Genomic DNA, 26,603 nt, shown 5'->3' on the forward strand with positions numbered 1-26,603 from the left:
ATGGACAAGTATGTGTTTAAAAATGCATGTGTACACGTGTGTTTGTAATATTGGAGGTATCGGTATGGTTACGTTATCTGATCCAGAGGTTTCAATCAAAAACAAGTCCCATCACCTTCAAATCTCACAGTGTCTATATCCGCAATGAGTGGAACCTCCATATCTCGAAGTCGGATAGGTCGATGTGAGATCGGTAATTGAGTTTATTCACACATGCAATATTTCAGCAATATTGTGACGACGTCGTAAAATGAAGTTTAGGAATGTAGCAAACAACAGTCCAAAATGAAGTATGTCATTTTTTAATATTTGTGTCGTCAAAATTGGACATTTGAAATGATGTATTCAAAAAGTCGAGTTGGCTTAGATATACCACTGTATGTAAAAACTGTTAAATATAGCCACCTTCAGAGCTCTGCTGGTACCATAGCATATTCAATCTGCAGGAGTGTCGCGAGCATTCAGGGGAGGTCCTTTCATCAAATACAGGTATAAAAAAAACCTCCAGGTAAAGCAAGAGGTGATGGAGATTGAGTTAAGCTAATGTTTATCTTTACGAAACAGGACAAGACACTGCATATAGACAGCACTTAAACAGAGCTACATCAAGCGTTCTAATGTTCTGATCGTGGGATCCTCACGCTGGATACCACACAAATACATGGTGGTAGATGTGTCCAGCCGTATGTTGTCGAGCTGCATATAAAGCGTGAATTACACTCACAGCCAGGAATAAGCGAAAAGTGAAACAAGGGGGCGCAAACAGGAAGAGGCACATAAATTGTTGCGAGAACAATCGAGCTTTGTTCTCCCGGAATCACCTGTATACCCTGAAGCAGTGCTCTCACTCAAACTATCATGCTACATGTCACTCCACGCCCCAAAGTGGCCGTCGCAAGTACGAGGAAGAATCACCAGGGCTGAATAATCAGGGTAAATATTACATAATTGCTGCAAAACTTCCGGCAGGGCAAAAATGTGTAGATATACAAAATCATATAAGACTGAGTGCGGTGAAAATGGGGATTAGGGATTTTTTAAGTAAAAATAACACATCAAGAGAAACGGGACATTAACATGTATGGGGAATAAGGGCGATGTCATAGAAATCGTTGCGTGTGCAGAGGAAGAGCGGGTGGATAACAATATGTGATATTTATAACAATCTCAAAACCTCCACCTCCACCCCCACACACCACCTCCACACTCACATGCACGCACGCACGCACGCACACATTCCCCTTCAGCTTACATAAACATCATACTGACATGTGAGATACTGACTAAGAGAGTGTATTAACATCATGTTGGTCGGTAGCCTTGGCCTTGAAGACAACGTTCAGATGATAAGGTCAATGAGTTGTTCATATAATGCTGATTCATGCTCGCGAAGCTTTCGCATTTCGCTCACACAGTGCCCTTGGCAAAGTTTACCTGTTTCATTGTTCCTACACACAGATATATGCTCTTCATTCACCTATCAATTCTGATGAATCGCTCTTCAGGTCACGTTTTACTCGGTTTATTCCACGATGTTGCCTTAATTCGCCGAGTCCCTTAAGAGTAATCGCTCCTTTGTAAGGCTTCTGACGGTAATCGTTCGTTTGCAAAGTGCTCTAAAAGTAATCGCTTGTTTGTAAAGTCTTCTGAGAGTATTCGCTCAGTTGTTTGTAAAATCCTCTGAGAGTAATCACTCCTTTATTGTAAAAGTCCACAGGGAGTAATCGCTCCTTTGTAAAGTCCCCTGAGAGTAATTGATTCTTTGTAAAGTCATCTGCGAGTAATCTCACCTTTGTTGTTCACATGTCACGGAGTACACAGTGTCCTTAAGTCACTGATTGTCATATCCTCATGGAGTATTCTTTCTTTATTTTGTCAAGACACAGGGAACATTTGGTTTCTATTAGTTTGCCAAATCCTTACGGAGTATTCGTTCTTAAATTTTGGGAGCATTAATAGTTCTGAGTCTTCTTGTAGATTGTAGAGTCCCCACAGAGCATTCTCCGCTAATCCCCAAAGAGTATTCTTTCTTAATTTGTCAAGGCATTGAGAGTACTTGTTTTAGTTTATCTATTTGGAATATTCGCTGTTTCGTAAATAATGTCATAATTTGAGAGCACTTGTTATTACCTTCTCAAGCCCTTGTAGGTATACGCTACTTTGAAAATCCTCAAAGAGTATTATTTCTTCATTTGTTATAGTTTGTAAAAACCTTTTAGAGTATTCCATCTTTTGTAAACCACCGAAGAGTATACTTTATAATTTGTCAAGTCAATGAAAGTACTTGTTCTTACTTTGTCAAATTCTTTGAGAGCATAAGCTCCTTTGAAAATCCTAAAAGAGTCATATTTTTTTTTAATTTATTAAACCACTGAGAGCACTCGCTTTTAGCTTTTCATGTCCTTTCAGATTATTCGCTCCTTTGTAAGTCCTGAAAGCCTCAAGCCATCGAGAGTACTTGTTCTAGAGTCCATCCTGTATTCGCGGCTCCTTTGCCGGTACCTCAGGGAACAACTCTGTCGAGTGAAAGAGAGCACTCGTTTGTCAAGTCACTGAGAGCACTCGTTTGTCAAGTCACTGAGAGCACTCGTTTGTCAAGTCACCGAGAGCACTCGTTTGTCAAGTCCTTATAGGGTACGCTTTCTTAATTTGTCAGGTCATTGTCGCCCTTTAGTTTGTCCAGTCCGTACACAGTATTTGTTCTTAATTTGTCAGAAGTCAATATGTTTTGATTCCACTGATCAAGCAAAGGCGATTGTGCTTCGTTTAAAAATGATGCTGAAATGGTTTCTTCCTCCTGTGCGGGTCGTCTGATTTAATTACAATTTTTCCAGTTCCTCTTGGTCCATGAGTTTCCTGTTTGCGGGGTTAGACGTGATGGTGTCTTCCAGCGGGGCGTCTTTGGTCTCCCTGAGCAGGGCCGCGACTAAAATACAGATTGCCATTGTGACACTGACCACGATGAATGGCATCAGGACACCCTTTCCGCCCTGCAACACAACACCCTTACTTCAAACATGATGTACATGTTGCACTGGACATGAGAGAGGTAGAGGAACAGCTTGGGTAGGAAACGAGGGATATGGAAATATGAAGACAGAGATAGAAGACAGGAAGAGAGACAGGAAGAGAGAAACAGGGCAGGAAAAAAGAGAAGAGGAAAACAAAATGGGGAAAAATAGAAAAATATTGTACCGATGCGGGGTATCGTTGCCGAGCCTTCGACAAGACGAGCGAACACTTAAACCAGTAGGCCACCCCAAGGCCCACAGCGAATATACTGAGAACCGAGTGAGAACTCGGAAGAAGAAGAGGAAGAGGCAATTACACTTGGGGAGAAGGGGAATGGAGGGAGAGGCTGAGCAAACGTGGAGTAAATGAGATGAAGATACATGAAATAGGGGAGACATGAAGAGAGACACGGGGAACAAATGGCGGAAAGGGATACATAGGAAAGACAGAGATCTATCAAGAAACGAATGAGGATCGATTATCAATATTATGTAAAATACATATTGGTTCTTTAGATTGGCCAATGGCCGTTTTCATATTAATATTACAACCCACAATGGACACTGATAAAACCTTACCAGAGTAAAGATGAATGGAGCGATGATAGCGCCAATACGGGATGACATTCCGGCTGCGCCGTACCCAAGATTCCTGAAGCACAAAACGTTTGTTGTACATACATATGACATTGGACGTCAAGGGTAAGGGAAATTTGGACCTCACGCTATCAAGGATCATATTCCTACAAAGTAACAAAGTGAAAGTCAGTTCTTGAATCTTTGTTAAACCATTACAGCACCATGTTATAGTTGTAGCATGAAATCCATGTGCCAGTGGCAAAATGGAACCAAAATATATAACTGTAAAAAAGACAAATGTTTTTGTGGATGAAGTTAAGTGTGAAACAGTAATTCAGAGAACATTATGAACATATATTTTTAGGTAAAACTGACATAGATCTACGAGAGTATTACACACACACACACACACACACACACACACACACACACACACACACACACACATCAACCATTAGGTGGTTTAAGGAAGATAATACACTCACAAAACATTCAGAGTAAACAGATGTTCATTGTTTATCCATTACTGAGTCAATATATTTTCCAAGAAAAGGGTGTGATTTATATGCTAAAACGTCCTTGGCATCAATACAAATGATCATTTCAGGTAATTAATTCCATCTCATTTTAACGGCAACCCATCTGTTTCGAAATGACTATTTTGCCGAGACATCATCTTGCTGTCACAGCTGTGCTGCCTTCTGCTTCTAACTATATACTTACGCATGGCTGTTGGGCGTACACACGCTAATGAATTTACACGTGGCCATATACTTACACGTACCTAGGTACCTACAGGTGGTTAGGTACATACAGGTGGTTAGGTACTTACACGTGTTTAGGTGCTTCAATTTGTTATCTACTCAGACGTGGCTTGGTACTTACACGTGGCCATGTACTTGCACGTGGCCAAGCATTTACACGTGGTTATGTAATAACACGTGCGTAGGTACTTACACGTGGTTATGTACTTACACGTGCGTAGGTACTTACACGTGGTTATGTACTTACACGTGCGTAGGTACTTACACGTGGTTATGTACTTACACGTGCGTAGGTACTTACACATAGTTATGTACTTAAAAGTGGTTATGTACTTACACGTGCGTAGGTACTTGCACGTGCGTAGGTACTTACACGTGGTTTTGTACATACACGTGGCCATGTACTTACATGTGGTTTTGTACATACACGTGGCCATGTACTTACATGTGGTTATGCACCTTCACTTGGCTAGGTACTTACACGTGACAGTTCTTACACATGGTTGGGTACTTATCGTGTGGTCATGTACTTTCACGTGGTCATGTACTTCCACTTGGTTACGTAACTGCACTTGACTATACACTTGCACGTGGCTAGGTACTTACACTTGGTCATGTACTTACACCTGGCCAAGCATTTACATCTGACTGTGTACTTACACGAGCTTTACCCTTGCACGTGACAACCTACCTACAGATGGCTCAGTACATAAATGAGGGGAAATGCACGTACCTGATAACAGTTGGGTAAGATTCGCTACTGAGGACCTGGAATGCAGTCCACCCAGAACCTACCCCTACTTTAGCCACCAATGCCAGGGTGGTGATGATTACTCCGCGGGTTTCGGGTGGTGCTGTGGAATAAAGAAAGGCACATAACAAATATACACATCGGTCTGATTCAGAACCTTGTTGGTCCGTCAACAAATTTGTAAACTGGACATCTAAAACTTGCCATCGTAACCTTGTCCGTATTGAACAGGTTCCATTTTATCCGGTTTTGTTTACTATTTCACTCGATACTTTGAAATGATACTTGTTCCAATTATGCAGTGGTTCAGGTAGCCATTTGAAGTCGCGATCTCAGCTACAAATATCCTAATTCCTGTCTGGAACGTTTGATACTCGTAGCTCTAGATCACCTTGTTGGACACGATGCTTTAGGTTCTACGCGCATAAAAAGTCGACAGGATGTATTGGGATATACTATATTTATCTGTAAACAGCTCTGGTATTCCATTAAGGGACCGAACTATCACGCGGACCTTGAATTATTAAATACCTTTATTTCTGGGGACATGATTTACAATTTACGGTGCAATGCATATGAACTGTGCAGGAAGTTGCAGGAAAGTCTTACAACGCACAGTATACATCCCTTAAGCCGTACCCCCACAATTTGAAATCCCCCTTGCATATCACAAGATTCCCCGGTAATAGCTGACATTTTTTCCAGTCAGCATTTCTCAACATGGCCCAACCCTCCTTGGTTATCCCTTTTCAGAACTGGGCAGGTAAGTCTTGCGTAGACGCATACATAATTCATGGCAAAGTAACTGCAGAAAACTGCTTCCTTCCTTCACCAACGTACATGTACACATGTTTAGCTCTCACTCTCTCACTCACTCACTCACCCATCCACTCACTCACTCGCTCACTCACTCTCTAAACGCAAGTGTGCACTCAAGCACCCAATCAACCACAATCGTGAAGATTTTGAACAACAATCACAATCAGGTATATATAAGTTATATATTTACGTTTATAATGCCGCAGTATTTATGTCGTTCATTTCATCCACGAGTACAGATGATTAGCAATAAGTGATGATAACTAATGATGATTGTCAAAGGAAAATAACAAAAATAACACATTATGGTGTTCATATCACTCGTAATAACCAAAAAATAAAAATATAAAGCTGATACATGACAATTATTTTTATTCATGTCCTATTTAGTTATTACTTCGTGAAAAGCCTGTGCCCTACATTTTTTTTTAACTTCACAATCAATATAACTGTCACGCGTGCCCCGCGAGCGACAAAATACAAACCATGTCTGGACGCTATAATGACGCTAAGGGCGCCGAAGAGTCCTAACACCAAATAGCCCAAACATGTATACTTCCGGCCGAACCTGAAACAACAAGTATGCGCATGTCCAAATTATTTACTACTTCCGGACCACGTCAACTGCTAGGTTCGATTTCCGGGTGGAGGGTTGACTGTCTGGAACAAAGCGGGATATGTGTGGCACCGAGGCAAACATTAAATAATTACGTTTAAAATAGGCTTTCAAGAAACTAAGCAACATAATATATTGGTAGGTTTTTTTAAACACGAATGTAAAAGTCACGCCCGAAAGTGCAGAATTGTTTTCACTGAAACGGAAGTATCTTTTTAACACGAAACATCAAATACCACGCCGAAGAAATCATTTTTCACACCCTTCCCATCTTTGGCATGCTGTTCTTAAAGTCTTCGATGTAGCTTTCACAAATCTACAGTACCTGAGCTACTGAAATATCCCTCTGTGAGAGATGCATTAAAGCAATAGCTATATACATATGTATATCTGTAATAATTCAGCCTTTGTTTGATATACATAACTGTATACATACATTTTTTGTAAATAGGACCTGTGAAGACCCAGGTTGGGACTGGCCTTCACCTGTCCACGCTTGTCGTAAAAAAAACTAACGGGATCAGGTGGTCAGGCTCGTTGACTTGGCTGACCACATGTCATCGTATCCCATTTGCGCAAATAGATGCTCATGGTGTTGATCACTGGATTGTCTGGTAGAGACTTCCGCCATACAGCTGGAATATTGCTGAGTGCGGCGTTACACAAAAAAACAACAGCAAAGAGAAAAAATGTAAACAGATTCAGAATTTGAATTTAAATATATTGCTATAAGACTTTGAGTATACACTGAGAATTATAACGCGACTTAACAAATTAAGATAACATTTCCATACTAAGAAAAACATATTTGTAGCAATTTGACAGATGGTAGTTGGTACATTTGTGAATTATACAAACACTCAGACAATGGACAGTAAACACAAACAAAGTGTTCACTCGCGTCAACTATCATGTGTCTATCATGCAGTAATCATTGTATTACATTCTACACTCGGATGAAACAGCACATAGTTATCACGCAATAGTGCAGCTAAAGGACAGAAGATAACACAATTACACGCTGACACAATAGTCGCTTGGTATCTTCAGAAAAGTGCATTAAAACTAACACAGCCAGCATCAGGCTTCACAGTGCATGTACATGATAACCATATACTATTTGTAGTTAGTAATACACATAAACCGTTACCCGATGATAATCCGCTTCTTTATACAACAATAATAAGAGAACAACAGCCACTACATAGAGCATTCCCCTATTTTATAGTGTTGTCATTTGTTTCACATTTAAGACTAAACATTATCATTTTGGCACGTGGCTGGTGTAATGTTGTTCCGATTCTATCCAATTGCATTGATCACTATGCTGAGGTCATGGTGACACTGTCCGAAGAACTTATCACGGCGTTCAGGATATAATGATTCTATACAGGGATAATGATCACTGTGTTCAGGACATAATGATTCCATACAGAGACAATGGTCACTGTGTCCAGGACATAATGATTCTATACAGGGACAACGATCACGGTGTTCAGGACACAATGATTCCATACAGGGACAACGATCACTGTGTTCAGGATATAATGATTCCATACAGGGACAATGGTCACTGTGTTCAGGACATAATGATTCTATACAGGGACAACGATCACTGTGTTCAGGACACAATGATTCCATACAGGGACAACGATCACTGTGTCCAGGATATAATGATTCTATACAGGGCGAATGGTCACTGTGTTCAGGACATAATGATTCTATACAGAGACAATGGTCACTGTGTCCAGGACATAATGATTCTATACAGGGACAACGATCACTGTGTTCAGGACACAATGATTCCATACAGGGACAACGATCACTGTGTTCAGGATATAATGATTCTATACAGGGACAACGATCACTGTGTTCAGGATATAATGATTCCATACAGGGACAACGATCACTGTGTTCAGGATATAATGATTCCATACAGGGACAGTGGTCACTGTGTCCAGGATATAATGATTCTATACAGGGCGAATGGTCACTGTGTTCAGGACACAATGATTCTATACAGGGACAATGGTCACTGTGTCCAGGATATAATGATTCTATACAGGGCGAATGGTCACTGTGTTCAGGACATAATGATTCCATACAGAGACAATGGTCACTGTGTCCAGGACATAATGATTCTATACAGGGACAACGATCACTGTGTTCAGGACACAATGATTCCATACAGGGACAACGATCACTGTGTTCAGTATATAATGATTCCATACAGGGACAATGGGCACTGTGTCCAGGACATAATGATTCTATACAGGGACAACGATCACTGTGTTCAGGACACAATGATTCCATACAGGGACAACGATCACTGTGTTCAGGATATAATGATTCTATACAGGGACAATGATCACTGTGGTCACTGTGTTCAGGATATAATGATTCTATACAGGGACAATGATCACTGTGGTCAGGATATAATGATTCTATACAGGGACAATGGTCACTGTGTTCAGGATATAATGATTCTATACAGGGACAATGATCACTGTGGTCACTGTGTTCAGGATATAATGATTCTATACAGGGACAATGATCACTGTGGTCAGGATATAATGATTCTATACAGGGACAATGATCACTGTGGTCACTGTGTTCAGGATATAATGATTCTATACAGGGACAATGATCACTGTGTTCAGGGCATAGTGACTCTATGCAGGGACAATGATCACTGTGTTAAGGAAGTAATGATTCTAAACAGGGACAATGATCACGGTGTTCAGGTCATAATGGCTATATACAGGGACAATGATCACGGTGTTCAATGATTCTATCCAGAGAAAATTACCTCTGTGTACTTCATAAGGACAATGATCTCTGTATTCAGGAGTTTGGAATACTATCCCAGGACAATGATCATAGTGTTCAAATCGCTCTGATCCTCCGCCTGGCAAGCGTGATTATTTCTAATTATATGGTATTAAAACATTCCCCGAAACAGTATTCAGGCATGCATACCCTATGATGGTGAATGTATTTTGATAACAATTTAATAAATATGTATGCATTATAAACAAACCTATTAACATTGCAGGGGAAATGTAATAACTGTGCAGTGTTAATTACATAATGAAATATAGACCAGCTGCACTGAAGCTCACCTGCCTTTAGTAACTCAAATTACAAAATACATTTGTTTCAACCACGAACATGTTGGCATTATATTTAGCATTCTTCAAAGGGTATATATGGGGTGAAGCATTTTGTTCGATCTGAAAAACAATCAAATCAGGAGAAGTTTTCTGAAAATTACATACAACAAGTTTGATATTCCTGTATATTTCTCTCATTCTTAAATAAAATTGCCAGCAATACTACACGCCGGTCACTTGTACCTTCATGACCCCGTATCCCCTCTGGTCACATACATCCATAAACATTACACATACATGCACACACGCACGCACGCACGCACACACACACAAAAGCACACACAAAAGCACGCACACACACACACAAGCACGCACACACGTGCGCGCGGGCACACATACGCACATGTGTCAAATGTGTCATAGAACATTAAACGCACCTGACCACATGTGCCATTAAATATAAACCATTCTCCCGATCACAGTACAGTACAAGATAAACCACCCAGATGACATATATCCTGTACATCGAACAGCTGTGATCACATGTACCCTCATTTAAAAACACTCCGATTACAGGTACACTAAAACATACACTAGCTTCGACATATGTACCCTCCTTTACCACACACACGCGCGCACGTGCGCACGCACGCACACACGCACACACACGCACACACACGATCACATGTACCCTAGATAAAAAAAAACACCCCGATCACATGTATCCTAGAATACACATGTAACCTGAAATACAAACCACAATGGCCAGATGTTCTCTGTTACAAGTGAACTTATGCAAAGAGTCGGTTCGTGAAAGAATTGGGTGTGAACCAAATACATTTATAAGATAAGATGCACATAACTCATGATCCTCATCAGTCTGGGTCTCGCTGAACATGTTCAGCACCATGTCTATGTGTTTCCCGTGAGGATAGAGTCCGATCCCTGTATGGTGAAAACGTCTTTGTTCTCAGCACCATTCGTCAACTACTTATGAATGACTCTGCTGGCAGTTACTAGTCTGGACTGACATCCATAACAAACCTGTGTGAGTATGTTTTTACGCCGCTGTTGATCTATAAACGTCATGACTGGGAACTCTAGAAATTATGTCCTGACATTGATTCCATGTCGGAACTGAACTCATTCGTTGACATGACGAATGAACGCTTTGAGCAAGAAAGAATAAGTTCCACGTACCTGTTGTTGAGATAGAGTGTCGCTATGTCGGCAGGTATGTCAACAGCGCTCAGGAGGAAGATGTTGAGACAGAGGTTACCAGACAGGGCGTCAACGCCAAACAGAATACCATAGTAGATCAACGCCAGACATGCCCTGGATACAAACAAAGCATTTCAATCGAAAGTCACAGAACTATTTTTAAAATTGTTACAACAATTTCATAAAAACATGAGAATGTGATTTCATGATTTTAGCAATCATGATACAATAGTGACGGTATAAGAAAACGAGAAAAGACGTCACAAATACATGCACAGTCATGGCAATTGATCACCTGAACAAAAGACAATGGGACATAATAAAACATGATATCATACTTTTCACTTTTTGTGTTTGTTTGTTTGTTTCTTGGGTTTTTTATGTTGTGGGGTATTTATTATTACACATTATACCAAATGTGGGGAATCGAATCTGACTAGTGAACGCCTTAAATATTAGGCTACCCCTACACCCAAAGGTCGTAAATACCCCAAAACGGACAACCGGGTGTAAAGAACACTAACGGTGAAAACTGTGAGGGAAAATCAGCATTGACACCAGGTGTCTACACGTGTCTAAGTACCCATCCGTGTATGACATGTTCATGATATCCATGTTTCTCCACGTGTTCAAGTCGTGGTTGAGAAAAAGGATAAATTGCAAGTGTCTCCGTAGCATTTAACTAATCATTTATTTTATGTTAAGTTTTCATGAACCGAAAAATGAGTCCCCTAATTCCACGCTTAATTGTTTTGGATTATCGATGTTTCGTGATCTGACAGACGTTGTATTGTTGCAATCAGTTTCTTTCAGTAGCAATGATTGAATATGCAGTGTTTGAACTTATTTTTGTTTACATATGTATTTATTATGACATAAAAACTAATTTTGTGACAGAAAGCCTTAGTCCAGACAAAACTGCTGAAGACATCTTTACCACTGAAACTGAATGAGGAGTGACATCCGGCACATCTTCACGCCCCTGTAGATGTCTATATAGGTATATTTCTTGTCTAGGGCAAGTCTTCGCTCCTCATCCGCAACTAGTTTCAGAATACCCAAGGTGTGTTCCGGTTTGGGCCGCTTGTTGTACTGGCACACTTTGAGGACAACCGCTTCTGCCTCTTCTAAACGGTTCTTGACAGCCAGCCAGCGTATACTCTCTGGGGTGTAGCTGCACAGAAGAACAAAACTGAGTGTCATGTATGGGTTTCTTGGCGGTGTCAAGGCTTAAACTGATTTTAAAAAGCTACGAAAACATATGTCACAAAATACCATATTCTATTCCGCTCTTGAAAGCTTCAATCATGATTCTATCCGTTATGGGAACTTACCCTGAACAAACATGTTTCCAACTATCATGAAACGGCAAGATGGGTCGACAAGTATCAATGGATGAACGTTATGGGTTGCCAACCTGTCGCCTCCCAGGCCCCACTCTAGAACAGGGTTAGGTGTCATTCCATACCAGTTCTACCTGGCGACTTCCATTACCTAATCGACCCCGGCAAACCTGTGATTGATGGTATGAGCAACGACAGAAGCCATCGTTGTACATGAACACACAGTTTTGTTACCTCTAAAGAGCAGATTAGATGGCAAGGAGCTAATATGATATACAGTGCCTAAGCTAGGACCCATCCATGGTATTTTGATAGATAATTCCTATTGGGTAAGTAGGACACAAAGGTATCCATAGTACAAGAGTACTTACAACCAGCCACACAGGAAGGGGATGTGGATCACGCCACAGATGATGTGAAGATTGGACCAGTCAGGGGTGAGCCATGCAGTCAGGGCGAACAGACACACGCCCACTGACCAGAACGGCATCCCGGAGCAGAGTGACCGCCACTTCTTGCCGATGAACTCCATGTAGTAAGTGAAGCTGACCACTAGTAGAGCTCCAACTGCGATCCCAAGGATGAAGCTGAAGAACAACGGTCAGACACAGTTCTGGGGCGTTGATCAAGGTGCGGAAGTTGAATAGTACAGTGTTCAACATAAACAAGTTTTACAAACGTTTTACAAAACATACTCAGTCACATTGTGACTCACCATCAACTCTTATGTTATGACTCACACCGTACTGCACAATATCCCTCATTCACTCACTCACTTCACACAGCTACTCACCGGATTATCGCAAACATCTGCCATGACACAGAGAAGCCAGCCACGACGTTGGCGATGGCGTGGATGAGCATGAAGACGAAGTGAGACTTCCGACGTCCGAACATCTCTGCGGACTGCCCCCCTGCGAGTGCCCCAAAGAAGACCCCGCCCATCTGTATAGATGTGATGATGGGGGTGATCCACTTCCTTTTGCACACCAGATCCCACTTGCAATAAAAGCAGAACAAAAGCATTGAATATAACATAAATACAGAGTCAGGGGCAATACTCTTCTGTACGGATACATGGATAAATTACTTCGAATTCAGAATTCGAAATGTAGTTAAGGTTTTTGGCGTGAAACTGATCGTAGGTCTAAGAAGGGCGTAACTATATATACTGAAGCGCTTGTTCTCGTTGGTCTCTCGTTAGACGTGGCTGCCGTGAAAACAAGTGAACGACTGCTTTTCACGCCGGCAATTTATGTCTGATTGCATGCATGATGAACATGCAATTCAAAGTTCTGTTTGTGCGAACTCTTCTCTTTCACCACACAAAAACATGTCTAACCTCAACTTCAAACAATACTTTATTGGGAAAAAAGGCTATACGTCCCCGATTCATTTCTTCCCTCAAACCTGACTTCAAATGTGTATATATTAAATAAAATAGGTTCAAATACTTCACTGGTATTTACATGCCGATATTACGAAGTTTCGTTTACCATTCAGTATAGTGACTACAATAGCTTCTCAGGAAACTGTTGACAAAAGAACAGAATGAGTTTCCTGTACAGTACTTCTCTGCAATCCAGCCACTGTTTTCGGGACACTCGGTCGTAATTTAACATAGACATACGGCTATGGTCGCTTCGTGTATGGAGTCAGACCGCCTGACAAAATTATCGTAGCCCTGTAAATAACATTGGTATCGTAGTGCAGCATTGACTTGTAGCGCTACGATCACCTCTCTCACGGTGTCCTACATACAGTCCGTTACAATAGTCACTGCAGCCCTTGGAGTACCTATTGTACTATTTACGACTGTCAATAGAATATGCGGAAGGGTTACTGCTTAGTACGACTTACAAAGACATGTGCATTCTCAGGTGCCCCCTGTAAACCCAGTGTGACATTATATAATTATTACAATCAATAACCCATTTTTGAAGCGATAAGGATTAATTATAATAGACAACAAAATATTGGAGGGTAGGGATACCTCTCCCTTCCATGAAAGAGGTCCATCTAAATCCCCGGCTCAGAGAACTCGAGATATGTGTCTTGTCTCTTTTACGTTTTGGTTCAGACCTCTCGCTAAAGGAGAACCCCTATTCCACTTGTCAACCTTCGACCACCTCATTAACATTTATGTATTAATGACTATGATATTCCTGGTAACAGTTTTTCATAATCCTGTTTTACCAAATGGCTTCTGTTTGGCTTGTAGAGGCCTAGCTGTGTTGGGCAGCAACAGGAACCGATGAGTGTGCGTTCGAATCCCACATTATGCTTCTACGCATGACAACGTCATGCACATGCCGGTGCGTGTTGTGAACATCTGACAGAACACAAGCTCGCCTCCTGCTAACTCTCAGTGACACTGCGCGATTGTTGATCAGAGTCAGTGTCGTCAACCTCATCAACTTCAACACATGTACAGCAAACACACTGAGAGAGTCAGATCATTCGGGTTGGAGCAATCATCATATCTTAGTTAGAATTCATAGTTCGGGTGAATTCGGTATGTTGCGTTCGGACGATTTCGGCACAACGGTTGTGTGTAGAAGCAGTGAAAGAATACGATTCTCATTGGTCAACATTTATAGAGGTATTCATAACAGATACACACGCGAGCGGTCACAAATTGTATACAGTATATTCAGGACAGTTCGGGTGTCGGAAAGGAGGCCGCCACAGAGAGATAATGATTAGTCAGTCACTATTGTTCATGTAAACAAACCGCCAAAGTCATCAGCGTGCGATCACGTGAAAGGTCACGGTCGACGGTTTCAGAGAGTTTGAGTTCATGAACGTGTGCCAAATTTGTTGACAGCCATCATACAAACAGTGTGTATACATGGTAGAACAAGCCTGTGTCATAAACCAGAGACAAAACATACATATGGGTAGACTACAATCTACGAATACTGCAGGATAGATATACCAGTAGGGTAGACGGCAAGAGGGTAGACGGTTAGAGGGGAAAAACCAGAAAGGGAGACGGCAGGTGGGGATATACCAACAAGGTAGACGACAAGAGGGTAGACGACAGGATGGGCTTTACCATCAAGGTAGACGGCAAGAGGGTAGACGGCAGAAGGGGATAAACCAGAAAGGGAGACGGCAGGTGGGGATATACCATCAAGGTAGACGGCAAGAAGGTAGACGGCAGGAGGGGGTAAACCATAAAGGGAGACGGCAGGTGGGGATATACCATCAAGGTAGACAACAAGAGGGTAGACGACATGAGGGGATATACCATCAAGGTAGACGGCAAGAGGGTAGACGGCAGGAAGGGATATACCACAAAGGGAGACGGCAGGTGGGGATATACCATCAAGGTAGACGACAAGAGGGTAGACGACATGAGGGGATATACTATCAAGGTAGACGGCAGGTGGGGACATACCATCAAGGTAGACGGCAAGAGGGTAGGCGGCAGGAGGGGATATACTATCAAGGGAGACGGCAGGTGGGGACATACCATCAACGTAGACGGCAAGAGGGTAGGCGGCAGGAGGGGATATACCATCAAGGTAGACGGCTAGAGGGGATATACCATCAAGGTAGACGGCAAGAGGGGATATACCACAAAGGGAGACGACAGGTGGGGATACACCATCAAGACAGACGGCAAGAGGGTAGACGGCAGGAGGGGATATACCATCAGGGGAGGCGGCAGGTGGGGATATACCATCAAGGTAGACGGCAAGAGGGTAGGCAGGAGGGGATATACCATCAAGGTAGACGGCAAGAGGGGATATACCACAAAGGGAGACGGCAGGTGGGGATATACCATCAAGGTAGACGACAAGAGGGTAGACGACAGGTGGGGATATACCATCAAGACAGACGGCAAGAGGGTAGACGGCAGGAGGGGATATACCATCAAGGGAGACGGCAGGTGGGGATATACCATCAAGGTAGACGGCAAGAGGGTAGGCGGCAGGAGGAGCTATAAAAGTAAGGTAGACGGCAAGAGGGTAGACCTGGCCAGTACAGACAGCACAATCAAGACTGGACGAAACTGGACAGCTGGTCAGGTTCGTGCTTGATGAAAACATAACAGCATACCATCAAGTATTTCGAAAACAGGTGAACAATTGAAAAATAAGAACACAGGATCATTTTAGTCATATGACAACTCACCTCGTTAACAATTGTGTTGTAGGTATCACTGTATTTACGGATGCAGGTGGCGTTGTCGTCGTCGGTGTAGCACTTGTGAAACGTTGTGTTGTCGAAGCTGACATTGACATGATGGGAATGATTGCCCCCTTCAGACCCAGGAATGCACCACCAGTCTGGGATTGTTCCAGTGAAGGACATGACAAGCATGCTCCAGCCCAGCAGACCACGTGGTCCGAGAACCGTGACCAGCATTATCTTCTGGAAGCGTCCGAATGTCCATATTTCCTCAATAATCTCCTCCACGTGCATGCTGAAGACGGTACAACCACGGAATGTCAGGCAGCTGGAATGAGGAAACGATCGCGGATCCCGGCTCAAGCCTTCCTATCTGGGGCACTTTCTGTCACTTCAGGGAGTTTACAGCAAGCACGACGCAGAACTACAGGCCTCAAATCATTGTGTGACACCTTGCCTAGAAGGAAAGTATGAATTGTGAATGCAAAGCCACATCTACATTCATATTAAATACTTGCCAATAGTAGAGTAAATATTCTGATAATTTTATTAACATATGCTTATGGAAGCAGTATTAATTGGTGATAATAACAAGTCATACCGGGAAGCATATGTTCGATACACGTGTCAGAAAGCATATGTTCGATATATGTGTCAGAAAGCATACGCTCGGTACATGTGTCGGAAAGCATATGCTCGCCACATGTGTCAGAAAGCATATGCTCGATACATGTGTCAGAAAGCATAAGCTCGGTACATATGTCAGAAAGCATATGTCCGATACATGTGTCAGAAAGCATACGCTCGATACATGTGCCAGAAAGCACATGCTCGATGCATGTGTCAGAAAGCATATGCTCGATACATGTGTCAGAAAGCATACGCTCGGTACATGTGTCAGAAAGCATATGTTTTATATATGTGCCAGAAAGCATATGCTCGATACATGAGTCAGAAAGCATAAGCTCGATATATATGTCAGAAAGCATATGCTCGATACATGTGTCAGAAAGCATAAGCTCGATACATGTGTCAGAAAGCATACGCTCGATAATGTGCCAGACAGCATATGCTCAATACATGTGTCAGAAAGCATACGCTCGATACATGTGTCAGAAAGCATACGCTCGATACATGTGCCAGAAAGCATATGCTCGATACATGTGTCAGAAAGCATACGCTCGATACATGTGCCAGAAAGCCTATGCTCGCCACGTGTGTCAGACAGCATTTGCGTCGTGGAACATAAAGTCTGAAGACTGACCTCCAGGCATATTCGTCGACTTTCTGAAAGCTGAAATCTTCCTTCTTGTCATACATAGATCAGAACGTTTTTGCGTCGACACTAATTGAAACAGGTGGGGCGGCGCGGTCTGCCTCATTTTCTGTTGATTGAGTTGTTAATCAGTGGAAGGGTTTATAAAAGCAAAAAGGTATAGGGATGTTATTTCGAAGGAGGTGATATTAAGTCAGTTATGTGGGAATATGGGATAAAACAGTAGGGTATACGAAAGGATGGGATGTATAACGTATACAACAAGGTGGGATGAATATATAACATAATGAACATGACCAGCTGCATGAGAATCCATCTGGGCAACTCAGAACCGAGGACATGTGGCCAGCATGGGTTACTGAAGATCAGTTCTAACCCGAATCTTCAAGGCTATGTTTGCTTGAACATCCCAAAGTCATGACAGTATCAGAGTCGGAAGGAATTACCAAACCATACATTATTGTCACAAACACTGCCTGAACATTCCTCAGCCAGTAAGAACATCATCTTGCCCCTGATTTCTTAGAGCATCGTAACCCAGCCTGATCAACGTAACAGAAACGAAAAATCCCTTTTTCATATTCATAAGAAATCGCTGCCAAAAGCAGAAGCGATTGTACAATTGTGACTATGTATTAAATTAGCACATATTGGTTAAGACAGTGTGATGTTATTGGTAAACAAATCTGGTCATTCATAAGAAATATATGCAAAAGTACAACATCATTAAGCTACTCCAGACACCATAAAATCTGTCCGAACAGTATTGAACACAAACATCACTGACATCATCAAGCCTCTCTAAACATCATAAACCTTGTCTAAACAGCACAAAGCCAGTTCGAACATCTATAAGACTCTCCAAAATACCATAAAGTCTGTTTCATGGTTGTCATATTTACAGAAATCTGGGTTGACTCACCACTTCAACTTGGAAATTTACAGTAACGCTATGCATATCCTCCGGCAAGAAGTCCCACTTATCAGACCAGTACACAAAGTATCTCTCTTGTAAATATTCCAACAGTAATTTGCTCAACCACAGTATCGCCACGGTTTATGACTTGTGCATTACTTGTCCTTTGTTGTTCAACATGCCTCCAAACTAAAGATTCTTCATTTTCAAAAATATTCGGAGTAAGTCTCTAAGCTGTCTGGTTCACATCGGTGTTGGTTCCAGGATATTATCTTCAGTATCTTCATGTATGGCAATAACAGGGAGGACGCCACATAAAGAGCGGATAAAATCATATAAAATCAATGCCTTGACAAACAATTCATCTGAATATCATTGTGTTTTTCAATCACTTTAAATGAACGTAATATCCTGAAAAACACAAACTAAAGGCTTTAGAATTTTAAATATTCATATCCATAAAAATATATCATGAGCTGTGTGGAATCCAGCTCTGCAAGAATGGGTGATAATGAATATTACTATCTGACACATTCAAGAACAGACCCCGAGTGAGTGACACTGGAGCTATAAATGTCAGCATGACTTGTTCCATGAGAGGCGAGAGGAACGTATGAGCCTCCAAATTACCACAGGCACGCCCGACACAAGCCAGAAAACACAAAATTCAATTTAAGTCAATGAAGATAGAAATAGTAGCTGTGGTACAAAAACAGCTGGGGTTCACATCCCGTTGAAGCTAAATACATCAGTAGCAGTAAGCAACTAAACTACTGAACTTTCAAAATCTACACCCTTAGATCACAATATGCTCTTAGATGTTACACAAAACGGTGTCACATATATATGCACAGTGAAAAATACATGTGCAGTACCTCTAACAGTTACCTGCAACGCAGGTGGTACGCCAAGGAGCGTAAACTGGTCATATTTTTATCTATACGTTAACCTTGGGAAGGAGAAGGTAATGTTACGCCATAGATTTTAACCTCATGTCACAAGCTGCTGCAGGGAGACAGGTCGTGTCAGTTTGCAATGCCTGTTATGAAAAGTGGTACGCCTGAGTATACCCGTAGTCCAGCAGTTAACTATGCCTGTATTCACTAAACAGTATAAATTAATATATTCATAGTCCGCAAATTAATCTCCTATTTATCTCTGCCGAGCATTAATTCTGTCCATCGTATTTGCTCTGCTTATCCTTGATTTGTGTGATGTCCTTCCCAGCCACTGTGTGGACTAGCGATCAAATATTACATTCAAGAAGCTTATTGTAGATGTCACAAGTGAGACATTAAGTTTTTTAATGGATAAGAACGTCTTTATTACATACGGTGCGACGTGTCCATATAGATTATTATACAACTGTCAAGCAAGAATGAAGTACTGCAGGACAGAGCGGGGTTATAAAATATGTTACAGATTTGAAATCAGTGATTTCGTGAAGTGACCAACAGGGTCAGTCATTTCGTGTAACAACAATCAGTATAATTCAGTCATTTCATGACTTTCAGTTAATACCTTAATTATCACACTTCCAACAGCACTTATTGTCACTAACAGTTAAAACTATTGTGGCAGCGACTGCTCCACTTCAGCTTGTTTTGAAGCATATACACCTGTTTGTTTGGCACATCTCACATACCCCTGTCCACAACACACAGATGAAATGACTGAAGCATATTGATTGTTGTTACACAAAATGACGCGAAATGACTGGTTTCATAATCTGAATGTAACATGTACATCAACAGGGATTAGGTAAAAGCAACATGTAGGCATGAATCCATAAAATACATTACTTTCTTATTACTCACCAAGTTCTAAAATGCTCATCAAACAGATTATAATACAAGTTATTGCGTGGCATTGGATTGGTACATAATACCTAAAATACTGTTATCCCTCGTCACCGTGCTGGGTACAAACTGGCATCCATTTCATCACAGGATAGAATTTCACACACAACAACCACCTGATTTACTCTTGTTCTGCATTGACGACAATGGAGAGTCCAATGACCCACCAGCCAAAACAGAAGAATTTTCAGCAATGACGCGTTTGCTTCGGGATATAGTAATTCTCTGTGCACGCCAATTTGCACACTTTGTGTGAATCTCTTGCGATATGGAGATTTATGTTGAGTCGATCTTTTACATTTTTCAATCCTCACTGGACACTTCTGTGAGAAACCAAAATCGCTAGAGCTTCTGTGGTGTGTATAATATCTGATTATGAGAAGGGATATGGCTTTTGTTTATATGCTGTCATCCGTGTGGAAATTCTACATGGACACTGCTTTAGATACATATTTGTTCTGCAGATATTTTCATGTATAATCCATGCACTTAATTCACCACAAGTGATACGTTACCCCGTAACTGTCTTTATACATTAAACAATCTGTCATCACACTGACACTAGCTTGATATGTCACCTCACAATCAGTCATCACTTTGACCTGGCTTGACATGCCACCTCACAATCAGTCATCGTGTTGATACTGGCTTGCCATGTCACCTCACACTCAGCCATCACATTGACACTGGCTTGCCATGTCACCTCACAATCAGCCATCACGTTGACACTGGCTTGAGATGTCACCTCACAATCAGTCATCCTGTTGGTACTGGCTTGCCATGTCACCTCACACTTAGCCATCACATTGACACTGGCTTGCCATGTCATATAGCAATCAGTCATCACGTTGAGATTGGCGTGCCATGTCACCACACAATCAGTCATGACGTTACCACTGGCTTGACATGTCACCTCGCAATCAATCATCACGTTGAAACTGGCTTGACATGTCACCTCACAATCAGTCATCACGTTGAGACTGGCTTGAGACCTAGTATAATGAACGATGCATACCGACAGAATCTAACATTTCCTTAACACTTTGATATACGCGAACAGAATAGAACAGTTACGACTCGCAATCAGTTATCACGCTGACATTAGTTTGACATGCCAGCTCACAATCAATCATCACGTTGGCACTGGCTTGACATGCTACCTGACAATCAGTCATCACATTGACACTGGCTTGACATGTTACCTCACAATTCAGTCATCACGTAATACAGGGTTGTAACGTTTGTTGACAATGAAATGTTCACGAGGGGATCATACCCGCTTTTCCAAGAAGTGCAAACCACCTTAACACCTTTGTTAACAATTTCTCTATTTGGAATTTACGTTAAAAAATGAAAATGTTTTAAGAACCTGCAGAAAACAAGATATACATTCCCGTTAACTGCCTTTCGTTTGGCCAAAGCCCCACAGATGGAGATTCCCAGAGATCTCTAGACCTTTATTTTATCATATCTCCAGTCGTTATATGCCCAGCCCGTAATACTAATGGACTTAAATCACACAAGTCGATTTACCACACGTTCGGGAATCAGAATTTCCCTTTTACTATTCCTCTTCCATATAATTATGGAGGATTGTTTCTTTCAAAAGTATACCTTTTTAGAGAATAAACTTCAATCGAAGCCTAACTTGACTTTGGTATGGGAAAAACACATACTCGCAGGTACTCGTCCCATGTTGGTTGTGGAGTATTTGGTTCATTTATTAATTCATTCATTAATAAATTCATTCATTCATTCGTTGTAAAAACTGGAAGGTCTTTTGATTGATAACAGCTTGTGCTATTTCTTAGAATGGTTTAGATTTTATTCCACAGGAGTCTTAAAGACGGTATTACAAGAATTATCACTACCAGTATAATTTAGGATAATATAAATAGTAGCTGTGATATCAATAATATCAGTAATGTCATAGCAGCAGATAATTATGTTATTCCAATTAACAGGATTCCATATGGATATCAAGATGTCCACCTAGTATAATGAACGATGCATATACCGACAGAATCTAACATTTCCTTAACACTTTGATATACGCGAACAGAATAGAACAGTTACGACTCACAAAAACAGGACGTCAACGTAAAGGTATGGTAACTATTGTCCAACACGTTGCCTTACGGCGTGTCAAATATTCTAAGTGGTTCCTGACTTGCATGGCGTTGTATGATGCTTAAAGTATTGGACATGTCACACTCTACACTTACCCCACTGCAAAAGATACGGCCAGTATTGGTGATGGTGCAATGCATTTCATATCACTGTCGTAGTAATTTAAATAGGTAGTTTAGTGCATACAATCGAACGGGAAAGCACTTGATTTCACCATTTATATAATTTATTTATGTAATAAATATTTATGTAACTTTCCGGTTTTTGTATCACGTGACAGTCACGCGCAGGAAGCAAGCTGTATACGAATTCCCGCCACTGCTGACTGAGTCGAGCTGCGCTGTGTTGTCAGTAATGTTGAACAACCTCTGAGGTTAGGAAACAGAAAGTGTACAAATCGTATGACAAGCAATCATAGTCATGTGATGATATATATGATTGGTAAAATCACTCCGAACACTTCCGTACAAATAGAGGAACAGTTTCCCGAGTACAAAGGAAACCACCTGCACACTAACACATGATGTGACACGCAGATAATGATTTCTGTATAGAGAACTGTAAGTACTTCGTGGCATCACATTTCTTCACAAAATTTATGGGCAAAACCCAGGACAAAGTTTCCTGTTGACGCATGAAACCACCAAACGCATTAACAGTCTGTCATCGACATTTCAACACTGGTGTCCACCGCCGTTTTACCTTGCACATGTGCGTGTATGCAAACAGGAGCGGCGAGCTAGTCATCTGGTTAAAGCGTTCGCTCGTCACGCCGAAAACCCGGGCTCCACTCCACACATGGGTACAATGTGTGAAGCCCATTTCCGGTGCCCCCTGACGTGAGATTGCTGGCATATTGCTAAAGGCGGCGTAAAACCAGCCTCACCCACTCACCGTATGCGAATATGAATTGGTTACTTCGTCACAGGATCCTGACAATCCTATTCCGAAAACATACCTTTTGGGAGCGGATTTCATGACATGATCAACAGGATCCTGCGTATCAACGTGTCTCTATATACGCAAAATGACGTCAAACAGGCATGTGAAGCTGGTGTGACATGCATAACACGTACGTGTGAAGATGGTATGACATGTATAACACGTACGTGTGAAGATGGTATGACATGTATAACACGTACGTGTGAAGATGGTATGACATGTATAACACGTACGTGTGAAGATGGTATGACATTATAACACGTACGTGTGAAGATGGTATGACATGTATAACACGTACGTGTGAAGATGGTATGACATGTATAACACGTACGTGTGAAGATGGTATGACATGTATAACACGTACGTGTGAAGATGGTATGACATGTATAACACGTACGTGTGAAGATGGTATGACATGTATAACACGTACGTGTGAAGATGGTATGACATGTATAACACGTACGTGTAAAGATGGTGTGACATGCATAACACGTATTTACCCATATATTTCACAAATATATGAAAGCTCTCAGTATATACATGCCGAGTATGACATTTATTTTTCTTACATTAAATGTAAAGCTAGTTCAATGAGTAAAACTAATGTAATGCAATTGTATGATATCTACAGCTCGTGTAATATCTAAATCTGGTATAACATGACAGACACTTCATTCAGTAAAAAGGCCAAGGAACCAATATACAATGTTTGGTTGCATTAATTATGCATGTCAGAGAAGTAATTATTTGATGAAGTTCTCTGAACTGTTATGCTCTAAATGAGAGCCTAGGCATGTGCTATATACATAAAGGTTTTCAGATAAATGTCCGTTAAAGATCAAGAATATCAATGCAAGTTTTTCGAAGAGTGTCATGGCCAACTGTCAAGTTACGTCTGTGTGAACATACTTTTGATGATCCAACGACACTTAAAGCATCACATAATGTCATTTCAATTTATTGTTTAATAAATCAGTAAACATAATGTAAACATGTACATTTGAGAGCTGTAAACCAAACATTATCAAAACTGTACGAAGAGTTCAGTTTCATTTGTCCTGGAACCATGCACAAATCCACAAACTGTTATCACCTAAAACGGTATTTCCTCTTATGCACACTAGCATTCAAAATGGCCAGGCCCATGTTAAGCTGTGAGATTGAGAGTTCCACTGATAAACATTTTTCTTCAATGGGAACAAAAGCAGGTTTTAATCGTTTCAGTTTGTCACACCCCCTACAGTTTTTCCATTAATTGAAATATTTTATGATTTTTTTATGTGCCACCGGTTCACATTGAAAATACCTCCTCCGTGACATTACAATATTTACCTAGACACGCACATATTAAGCAATATGTCGACCCTTGAACCTGCAACAGTTGTAGACTTGATAGAGTGTATGAGAAACATGCTCTTAGAAGTGAGTAACGCTCACACACAAACACTATATTAAACCCGGCTTCAATATACGATCTGTATACAATATTTACAGTAGTTCAGTGTATGTACGTTTAAAGCTACTAAGTCTAAAACGAGTCATAGGGAGAGCAAGATACTTAACTACATTTATTCAGAGAATCAGACTGTGAAAATACATTGAATCAGGTGTATTGTTTACAGAGCTACGCCATGATTTTATAGATACTTTAGTTTAAAACGGAGAATAATATCGTCATCTTTCACACAAGGAAACGCACTGCAAAAAAGAAGAAGAGTAGCAAGAAATTGTAAGCTTGCCCGACCGATTGGATACCTGTGTCCGAGTGAAACTATGTGTGAAGTCATTAAATGTGCCAGCCCACTTCCCACCATGCACAGCCAACGATGCTGTGAAATTAGGTACCATCAAAGATGGCGGTGGATGGGCCGGCGGGCACAGAAACCAGCGACATCACTAAGCTTGACCTGAGTTACATAAGCTAATGTCTATCCCTGATTTAATCGATAACACAGAAGTAAATCAAAACTATAGAAAGAGTCGTTTACAGGTTTCAGAAGAGGAAGCCTTAGAATGGTTATTAAATAAATACAAAACTCTTTCTCTGGAAATATAGTCCATAGTGACGAACTATTTTGAGTAACTTCACGTATCAGTCGTTTTTAACAATAGTCCCCATTCAGATAATGTGAACTGAGTTAAAGGGGCCATAACTGTATCTGCTCGTGTTCAAAACATTTGAAGACACGAGATTATCTCTGAAAGTAATAATTTACGTGACCATTTTTTTAATATCAGTGTTGAAAGTTCCTCCTGGATAACCTTCATTCGTGCTACTTCAATAGTTTCCAGGGAATCCTGACCACACATTATATGGTATGCACTAAGCTAAATTCCACGAAACAAGAGCCATAATAAGGGCCAAGCATTAAGCTATGGCATCAGTTGCCGACCTCATTTTGTGAAATTACAAGAGTGTAAAGATCAGTTCTCTAGTTCAAACAATTTATGAGAAACACGTCCTCATTTCATTCACTATACAGTAAGCAAACATACATGGAGCTATGGCCATAACTTATTATAAGTCAAACAATTTTTGAAGTCATTTTAGAACGTGACTAGTTTACATCAGCGTGAAATATGTCAGCTCACCAACACCGGTTTTCCAGAAAAGGGTCTCCACTGAAAGGCGGAAAGACGGACAGTTTAGTCTAGTGTACCGGTCGACTGGTCCAGTATTCCGCGCTCTGCTTGGTGAAGAACAATAATGATCCCGAACGGAAACATTTCCGAAAACTTTCTATTCCTATTTGTACTTTCACATTCGTCATGCCATGTGTACGAGGCCTTATACAAATAAATGTAATAAAGTCTGTTATCAGAATTAGTGAGTGAGTGAGTTTAGTTATGCGCCGCATTTTGCAATACTCCAGCAAAATCACAGCGGGGGTCACCAGAATATGGACTTCACACATTGTACCCATGTGGGGAATCGAACTCGGGTCTTCGGCGTGACGAGCGAACGCTTTTACCACTAGGCTACCCCACCGCTCTCAGAACTAGTATTTTATGATGCATGGGTGCTTTGTTGGGAGCGGCGGGAAATTAATTCGTCTATGGAAATGAAAAAGTCACCTCCGCTTCTATATTCACACTCAAACACACTCACACAACCTTATGTGC

The 26,603-nt window shown here is 41.2% G+C and overlaps 1 protein-coding gene across 2 annotated transcripts in view; it reads right to left on the minus strand.

The window, feature by feature from the left end:
- Positions 1 to 294: 294 nt before the first annotated feature.
- Positions 295 to 26,603, minus strand: part of LOC137281897 (organic cation transporter protein-like) — a 43,460-nt gene continuing 17,151 nt past the window's right edge. For both annotated transcript variants that reach the window (XM_067813607.1, XM_067813606.1), the window contains exons 2-10: positions 16,361 to 16,814; positions 13,011 to 13,216; positions 12,589 to 12,804; positions 11,812 to 12,048; positions 10,854 to 10,988; positions 6,410 to 6,492; positions 5,088 to 5,208; positions 3,591 to 3,663; positions 295 to 2,990 (exon numbers count right to left, since the gene is read on the minus strand). In XM_067813607.1, coding sequence (XP_067669708.1) covers positions 2,820 to 2,990; positions 3,591 to 3,663; positions 5,088 to 5,208; positions 6,410 to 6,492; positions 10,854 to 10,988; positions 11,812 to 12,048; positions 12,589 to 12,804; positions 13,011 to 13,216; positions 16,361 to 16,651 — 1,533 coding nt within the window. In that variant the 5' untranslated portion in view covers positions 16,652 to 16,814 and the 3' untranslated portion in view covers positions 295 to 2,819. The remainder of the gene's footprint in view (positions 2,991 to 3,590; positions 3,664 to 5,087; positions 5,209 to 6,409; positions 6,493 to 10,853; positions 10,989 to 11,811; positions 12,049 to 12,588; positions 12,805 to 13,010; positions 13,217 to 16,360; positions 16,815 to 26,603) is intronic.

The sequence above is a fragment of the Haliotis asinina genome, chromosome 4 (genome assembly GCF_037392515.1).
Source record: "Haliotis asinina isolate JCU_RB_2024 chromosome 4, JCU_Hal_asi_v2, whole genome shotgun sequence".
Taxonomy (NCBI): Eukaryota; Metazoa; Mollusca; class Gastropoda; order Lepetellida; family Haliotidae; genus Haliotis; species Haliotis asinina.